Genomic DNA, 8,867 nt, shown 5'->3' with positions numbered 1-8,867 from the left:
TAATGGCCGGTGGCGGCGTCGGAGGAGAGACGAGGGACGGCGGCGGCAGATGCTGCACGCCGAATCGCCGGCGTGCTCCCGTGTTGCCGCTGCCGCAAGAACTTGACCTACTGTTGAGCAAGTACGTGCTCTTCCATATGTACCTGCTCAAGGCGGTGACAGGCTTAGGCTACCTGGCGCTTACGTGGTCCACGGTAGTCCTCCTGGGTGGCTTCATCACAGCGCTGACCAAGAAAGACTTTTGGTGCATAACCGTAATCAGCTTGATGCAGGCAGCCAGGTCAGTATATATAATGCCCTAGCTATTCACATTTTTTAAAATATATACTATCTTCCTCCCATCATGACTCGCTCCCTACTAGCTAACGGTAGGCAAGTAGCTAGAGAATGGTCCGCCTTAGCTGTCTTTCAAATCACATACTCCCTACATTCATTTTTCTTATACTTGTCCATGGCCTCCGGAGAAAATATTTTCATAATACTCTCCCTTGTATATCATCAAAGTAAGGTGTAGTTATCGCGGTATTTGCTCTCTCTGCCCCCTGATTGCATGCTTCCATAAAAAAAGTAGTTTTAATATATAATATCTTGTGAGTGGACGCTAGACCAGATGGCTATAGCTGTCCAACCCTAAAAAAACCCCTTGTCCGTCCCATGTCAAAGCATAGGTCTAAGGCCAATCCAGTCTTACGGGAGCCATGGTGCTGCTGTGTATGGGTGGGGAAAGAGTTCAGGGTTTTCTCGACTCGTGTGAGAAAGTCTTCTCATTAAGCACAATGGCCGGGGTTGTCATACCCCCACGGGTCAAGTTGTTTTTTAATATATAATATCTTACTTTTACTAATTAGAGGCTCTGACCAGGACACTCTATGTTAGTTCTCATCAAATAAAATCTAAATATTCTCATAATAATTAGAAACACCTCGGTCTTAAATTTGATAGACTTTAATCATCATCTCCAATAATAGCCATTGTATCAATTCAATTTCTAAACATTACTCACATGTGCCATTATGAAAAATACGAAAAGTAAACCATAATTTTACATCTAAATTATCCACCTCTGCCATTATAAAAACATAATTTAAATAACTCCTGAATTTATATATAAATTATCAACCTTCTCTCTTATAAAAGATATTCTAAAATAATAACACCCCAAAAGTTTACATCTAAGTTACACAACTTTGCTATTATCAAAGAGAATTCAAAATAACTCACTAAATTTGTATCTAAATTATCCACTTTATCATGATATAAGATATATAAAATACACCCCTAATTCTTTATAAATTACCCACCACTATTGTTATGAAAGATAATGCAAATCAAACCCTAAGGTCGCATTCAAATTACCCATATATGACACTACAAAACATAATATAAAATAACACATTGCAATTTATATGTGAATTATCCAAGTCAACCATAAAATAATCAAAAGATATCTATCAATCAACATGTAAATACTAATTTAGCATCCATAAAGTACGCATATATATTTCTAAATTTCAATCTTTTACCACCATTAAATTAAAAATAAGCACAATGCTATGCTCAACCATGTGGATCAAATAAATATGTAGACATTAGGACAAATATTTATTTTAATAGATCATCAAGCATGAAAAAATGTTCCTGGCGGTGGATTTAGCATCCAACTAATAATTAGCATATCGCGCGTAGCACAACTTGGGACATGGGTTTATACTAGTTTAGGGATAGGGTGTCCTATGTCCAGTTAAATGGGAGCTTTGTTGTTGTGCAGTCCGTGCTGGGAGTGGGGGTGCTGATGATGGTGGACAATGGATCTCTCAATCGAGCACACCCTACTTCTCCTTATATGGTCCGTAGGTAGGGTTTACAAAGGAATCCCCAATCTGTTAAGGTTGGTTTCCTAGTTTTATTACAAGAAATCATTTCAGATCTACACAAATTAGTGAAATTGTATACTCCAACATCCCCTAGGTCGATCTATACCTTGTCCGGCCGCCAAGTAGATGAAATATCCCCACCTAGTTAGGCCTCAGTCAGAATAGCCTATCACCACTGCTGAGTAGATTTCCCTCGTGGGGAGGATATTCGTGACCATATTGAACCCCTAAGGTCTTCTCGAGGAGCCCTTCGTCTTCCTGATTTGTGGATTGCACCTATTGCTTCATGTTTTGCGTGATGTCATCTTCCGTCCCCTAGGTCATGGCGTATTGAAATTATATATAGATCAGATCATGCATGGCGTACATACTTCTCATATGCATATGGAGACAGCGCGCAAGGGTGGTGGTGGAGAAGTGACAGTGTTGTTGATGATGTTAGTGAAGATGGGTTGAAGCAGACGGCGACAAAAACAATGGTACAACACCTGACTTGGACGGAAGACGAGCCGTCGTGGAGGTCACGAGCAATCACGAGAAGGTGGTTCCCTAAAAACCTTTTCACCCTCTCCCCTTGCGGAATCACAAGGGTGAGCATTTCTAGAGACTCACTCTCCCGATTACTGGTGCACGCTGGTGCTCGAATGATGGAGAGGCCATGACGGTAGTGCAGCAGTGGCAAACCCTAGCTTGAATAGATGTCGTTATGGCGGTGGTAAATAGGTCATATATAATGAGAAGACCTGCATGATCTCAGATCACATCACGATCATGATCTAAATGATTAGGTTTCCAATTTGCAGACTTAAACGCCAAACAACAAAAAATTAAAACTGCAATAAGAGGCCATGGTCTAAGAAAGGTGATGGGCCGAAATTTGGCGAACCATTGACACAGGTGCCCGTGGTCACGATCTGCATGGTGAGTGAGCTCACTTGTGGGAGTTCCATATTTAAGCATGTCATCCTCCGTTTGAATGAATAAGGTGAGACTAAAGTTCCACCACTCCTAGATATGCACACACATGAATAAGCCTTTGATATTTGTTTGGCCCATTTTTTCCAACGTAATATATACTTATACTTACATACGCTTAGTATGTGATGCATTTAGTTTGTTTAGTTTGATTTTTTATTTCGATTACCGAGCGGATTAGCCAAGCACTGACTACACTGCTGCTATGGCCGCTGCAGGATTTTTCACGACTTGGCCGACCAGCTACTCCCCAATTTCTTCAAGCTAGTGACGCACATTATCCGCCACAACCGTGTCGTTCTGCGTCATCGAATGCTGCATGTGACCGAATCGTTTAGAGACAAAGATCCCTTGGCCACGGTAGCTGCAAGAGTTGCCTCCGTTGCTTTCGTTGGACTAGCGGTGCTGCCGTTCCTGGTCATGTGCTACGTCCCTGCCTTCCTCTACGTGTATGGCGGGCCCGTCGCCTGCATCGCGCTTGCCATCTGGCGCACGGTGCAGCGCGACTACGGCGGCGGCGGGGACGACAAGGCGAACCTGGCGCCGGCGCTGGACATGTTCTACTCCCTAGTCCTCCTCCAAGGCGGGCTCCTCCTGGTCTGGCTCTACCATGAGTCCTGGTGGGTAGACCACCTCATCACGCTCCGTCAACACTGCAAGCTGCCCAACACGGCATGGTGCCACCTGGCGCTCGTGGAGTTCCTCTGCGACACCAGGGCGAGATGCTGGCGGAACCTCTCGTCGATCCGTGGCCGGAAGCTCGTCGACTACGCCGTCAGCTTGCTGGACTCCGGGTCGTGGGATGACAACCTGTCGGGGGCGAGGCTGCTGGACGAGTTCATCAGGCAGGGGTGCGACATGAGGTCGCTGCTTCTTCCTTCCAGGCCGAAGATCCAGAAGCTGATCGACTCGCTGGGATGGAGAGAAGGCCGGCGACCGGAGGACGCAGAGATGAGGAAGCTCGCTGCACGCATCGTGGCGCACCTCGCCGGCGGCCTCCACCTGGCCCAGTTCCCCGGTGCTATCCAGTGCATATCCTACCTTCTCCAGGACGAGGCCACGCTGGCGTACAGCGACCAACAAGGGCTCACCCATCATCCACAGAGGAGGCTTGCATCAGAGAAACAGGCCATGATCCTTCGACTCGAAAGGAGGGAACGAGAACGGGAAGCACGCCACCAGAAAAAACTCCCCAAGCAGGAACAGCAGCTGCAACAGCAGCAGCGGCAGCGAGGAGGCGGCAGCGGTGCCTGCAACGAGCTGATCCTGCAAGGCCTGGAGATCCTGGAGAGGCTCGCATCTGACCACCACAACCGCGGCGAGATAAGCGGCAGCCCCGGCCTCCTCGCCAAGATCACGGCGCCGCTCTACTCCGGCAGGTTCGTCCAAGATATCGGCATCGCCGACTGGGTCCATGTTGCCAACGCCACCTTCAAGGTTGTGTACCAGCTCATCCATGCTCCCGGGGAGACCAGCGCAAGGCTGCGCACTGAGATCTCCTCAAACAAGCAAGCAATGAGCAACCTCGACACCATTATTGTTCGTCAGGAAGCCCAACAGGAGCTGAAGATGCGAGCGATAGAGATCCTGACAGAACTGGCCTTGGATCTGTCTATCAACCTCCCCGGGGAAACAAAAAGAGCTCTCATGAAGAAGCAGATGCACATCTTCCTTACCGGTGAAGGGGACCTTAGAGCCACCGCTGGGAGAACACTAGTGTTAACCAAATGTGCAGATGAGAGTAGCTTCGATCGTCTAGTTCAAATTCTTGATGATAAGAACATCAAAATCAAATACAGGATGATAGCAGCGGAGATCTTGGAGAATATGTGTGCACACTGTGGCAAACAACGTGTGAAGGATATATTGCTGCCAAAGGTGCGTACGTGCCCAAGTCTGTTCAGCAAATTCAAACATTTCTAGACTCTAGCACCACGAATATGCCACACCTCCTAATAAAATCCTTCCATTTTTATTTATTTATTTATTTTATACCATTAGGTAACTCATCACATAGGTTATGTTTCTATGCTAGTTTATTCCTAATGAAACATTCACAATGCGCCATATAGTGTTTGCATGCAAAGTCACATGTCAAAGAATAAAATGTTGAATTGTTTCATTTGTGGCCATAGAAACAACATTTGAAGCTTCCATTCCAATTTAATAGTATCTTGTGGGTGGTTATTTAAATTTTTCTCCAATTATTCCTTAAACAAAGTCACATTACTCGGCAGGTTCTCCCAATAATAATGTCCTCTGAAAGAGAAAACACACAGAGCAATAATGATGAAAACCAAAACATTCCGACCCAGGGACAAGATGAAGAAAACCAAAACATTCCTACTCAGGGAGAGACTCCTTCATCAAGGGACCAAAATAAGTCATCTGATCAAGGAAATGAGGGGCAAACTGCTACAAAGGCATTGCAAGAAAAACTTCTGTCGCTTACTCTTGTGATGTATGCTAAACTGGAAAATGAAGATTTCAGCATTGCGCTTCAAAACAATGGCTCAACATTTGTGGCGAAGCTCAAGAGTATGGTAGAAGAGAACTGTCAGGCCACAGTTTGCAGTCTCAATATTGTGAAGCTTTGCGGTCAGATAGCCTTATCAATGATGCAGCGCGACCAGTATACTGAGCACTTCAAACACCAGGAATTCGTGAAGTCGCTGTGTGAGGCTAGGAAAATCATGTCTAACCTTGAAAGTTGTGTACTGTTTGCTGGGACTGGGAGGGATCATGGACTGAGGAAGATGGCCTGGCCTCTCCTCTTTGATCCTGAGAAAGAAGCAGAAAGGGTATAGTTGGTTAGGAACCTCATTGTGATTGCTATCTTAGTCCTACCCCATTTACCCAGCACAAATTAAATAACTACTTATATTCTCTTGTTTTTGGACGATGCTCCTTTTGTCTTGTTTTATTTCCCACTTCAGCTCAAAAGCAATAATGTACTCTTGCCAAACATATCGTACCTATGTTGAATATGACTATACCGTTTGTTGGTATATATTTCTGCAATGCCACAGTTTTCTTGCATTTTTCTTTATCTCTATTGATGTGATGTGATCACTGTCCGCGTGTGTTTGCTGTGATATGAAGCCCAGGCTGTTTACTCTCTACCGAGCATCCGTCAGGCCGGAGGGGACGGACCCGCCTGCCCCTGCGCCTCGCGCGCCCCACACGCGCCACGCGCCGCTTACGCCTCGTGCCTCGGCCTGCGCTCCGCCACACCTTACGCCTCTTGCCCGCACTCGCGCTGCACACAATCGAGGTCCGACCTCCGTGCCGTGGCATCGAGCTCCGTGCTAGCATCAAGCTCTACGTCACCGAGCGTCCATTAGGGGGGGCAACAAGTAGATGAGCACATATTGCAACCGTACGTTTCATGCGTTTCAGATGTGTGTTGCATATGTTTCCCCTGGATCACTACCGGAAACACCTAATTTGCCGAGTGTCCCCACCTTTGCCGTGGGCAAGATTTCGGGCACTCGGCAAACATGGTGTTTGCCGAGTGTCCCAAAGACGACACTCGGCAAAACTAAAACTCATGGCATAACAATTTACGCCGAGTGCTGACACTCGGCAAACAACAGACACACGGCAACTTCATGTCCGGGGTAACACCATCACCCTCTGTTATCATTTTGCCGAGTGCCACCCGTTAACACACGGCAAACCAACGTATATGCCGAGTGTCAAAGTATAACACTTGGCAAATCCTACTATATGCTGAGTGTCAGAATATGACACTCGGCAAACAATTGTTTTTTTTTATTTTGCCTCCCAAACTTTTTGTACTCTTATCTTACAATACCTGTTGCTCTGTGTTGAAGTTTTGTATATTTCTGAGTTATTTTATTATATTTCGTCAATTTATTTTAGTCAAATGAATTTTCGGTAATTTTTTTGATTTGAACTGCAAGTGCTTCGAATATCCGAAAAAAGTGAATAAAAAATGATATTCTTGTCACTGAGTCTGTTTTGAGACCGTATCCAGGGCTAGACCAGAAATTTCGAACATTGTGTTCGCGAAACATGAGCAGAAACGCGTGGCAGAAAAGTCTGAAAATTCTATCAAAAGCAAACGAAGTCTGAAAATCACGAAATTCGTCGAGTTGTCATGATATCATACGTGCAGGCTATGGTAAAAAATTGAGAGTGTTTCGGCAAAGTTGATACGTACGCTGCTTACAAATCGGATCATCTCCGAAGAAGTTTCTGAGATTTGAGAAAGATCTGGTAAGATGAGGAGACAATTTGAATGTCGATTTGGAGTTTCACTTCAAAATTTTTTGTATATACAATAGAGAACAAATATCGCTTCTTGTGAATTTTTAGCAATTTTTCGGAGCCATTTCATAATTTTAATTCTTTCGTCGTAATTATTGAATTTTAGATGCGTGATATACAAACACATGAAATAATAGTCCAATTTTTGTACAAGCTTGAAATTCACATTTGTGAGTGCACCTAACAAAGTGTAATGCAAGTTCATTTCATGAAATTAGTGAAACATGAAATAGAGGAAGGTAATTAAGTAGAGGAAAGAAAAGGGTAGCATGAAATATAGAAATAAGTTTGCCGAGTGCTGCATAGGTGGCACTCGGCAAAAATGTAATAAACTTTTTTTAAAATTTCTTGTTAAGGGAGAACAGGGATTTAGGTTTTTTAAGTAGTTTACCGAGTGCGCCATCGGCCGACACTCGGCAAACTGATGGGATTTTTTTTAAAAAAACGTTGCCAAGTGTCGTATCGGGCCGACACTCGGCAAACAGGCCGCGAAATATCTAGGCCGCTGGCCGGCTCTGGCCATTTCTCCATTCTATCCCCTCGCGCCGCCGCCGTCGAGCTCCCCCCCACGCGCCCTCCTCCCTGCCCACTCCATCGTGCTCCCCACGCCCGCCGCCGTCGAGCTCCCTCCCCACGCGCCGCCGACCGCACACCCTCCACCGCAACCCCTCCGCCGCCCCTCCCTCCCCACTCCGCGGCCCCCTCCCTCCCCACCCCGCCCGCCTCCGCCGTCGACCTCCACCCCGCCCGGCCGGTCTGCCACAGCCACCGGCTGTCCCACGCCCCTGTCCCCGCCGCGAAACCGAGCGCGAGCACGACCCTGCCCGCCTGCCCCCAGCGAGTCCCTGCGCCACCTCGGTGCCCGCCCGCAGGGAGCCCCTTGCTCGACGCCACTCCGACGACCTCCTGGGCGGCTTCTACAGCGCGGCCGCCTCTCCGACGACAGCTGTTCTACGGCGACCCATGTATCTCAAAGTCGCCCTGCTCGGTTGCTTCCGATTTGGGACTCGTTTCAGTTTTGATTTCGGTTTCAGAAGTGGCAAATTTTGATTTCGATTAGATAAGTGCATAGGGAATAATACGCGATGCATGCATTCATATGCATCTGTTGCTGATAAAGCTGATAAAGCAAGCAGCAGCAGGATTTGGGGGAGGGGAGGGGAGGGGTCAATCAACACAGCCATCTGACCCTAGCTATAATTTTGTTGTTGATTTGAAGAACACATTGTTCCTAGTCTTAAAATATTTATGTGCTGGAGTATTTGGATGCCAAATTCATTTTCCAACAAATCCCACAAAGTAGCTGCAAAGGAAAATTACTGTCGTTGGGTGGAGCATTAGTCCAGATTAGTTCAGCCTTATTTAGCCTACCAGCAGTATTCTCTGCATTTGCTTGCCAACCCTTGTTCTAAATTGCATGGTGATTACTATGCAATATATAGATACTCTGCCATCTGGACTGGATGTGGTAGCAAATAAGAACTGGTTTTAGTTTTTTTTTGTCAAGCTGAACATCTGTGCATGCCTTACTGAAAATCTGATTTCCTGGCATTATCCTCGTGTCTTTGCCAATTTCCATTTCGTGCACTGGGCAAGCTAAAAAAATATTTTCTTCTTGGAAAATTTCTAGATTACATTCAGTATTGTGTTGAGAACTTTCACGATCATGTGTACTTCTAGCTTCTTCATTTGAGATAGTAAATAGCTCGTCAGGCGTGCTTCTTG

At 46.0% G+C, this 8,867-nt stretch overlaps 1 protein-coding gene across 1 annotated transcript; it reads left to right on the top strand.

Moving 5' to 3' along the window:
* Positions 1–2: 2 nt before the first annotated feature.
* On the top strand, positions 3–5,656 carry LOC136488427 (uncharacterized). Its single transcript, XM_066485360.1, has 3 exons — positions 3–280; positions 3,068–4,727; positions 5,087–5,656. The coding sequence occupies exons 1-3, from the start codon at positions 3–5 to the stop codon at positions 5,654–5,656; spliced, it is 2,508 nt and encodes an 835-aa protein (XP_066341457.1).
* Positions 5,657–8,867: the final 3,211 nt, after the last annotated feature.

Source organism: Miscanthus floridulus, chromosome 10, assembly GCF_019320115.1.
Source record: "Miscanthus floridulus cultivar M001 chromosome 10, ASM1932011v1, whole genome shotgun sequence".
Lineage (NCBI taxonomy): Eukaryota > Viridiplantae > Streptophyta > Magnoliopsida > Poales > Poaceae > Miscanthus > Miscanthus floridulus.
The sequence above is the reverse complement of the archived record's forward strand: the minus strand, read 5'-3'. Positions and strand labels throughout refer to the sequence as shown.

Coding starts and splice junctions, on each gene's coding strand:
- LOC136488427 (XM_066485360.1), top strand. CDS start 3: ATGGCCGGTGGCGGCGTCGGAGGAGAGACGAGGGACGGCGGCGGCAGA. Junction 281..3,067: donor AGCTTGATGCAGGCAGCCAG/GTCAGTATATAT, acceptor TGGCCGCTGCAG/GATTTTTCACGACTTGGCCG. Junction 4,728..5,086: donor AGGATATATTGCTGCCAAAG/GTGCGTACGTGC, acceptor ATTACTCGGCAG/GTTCTCCCAATAATAATGTC.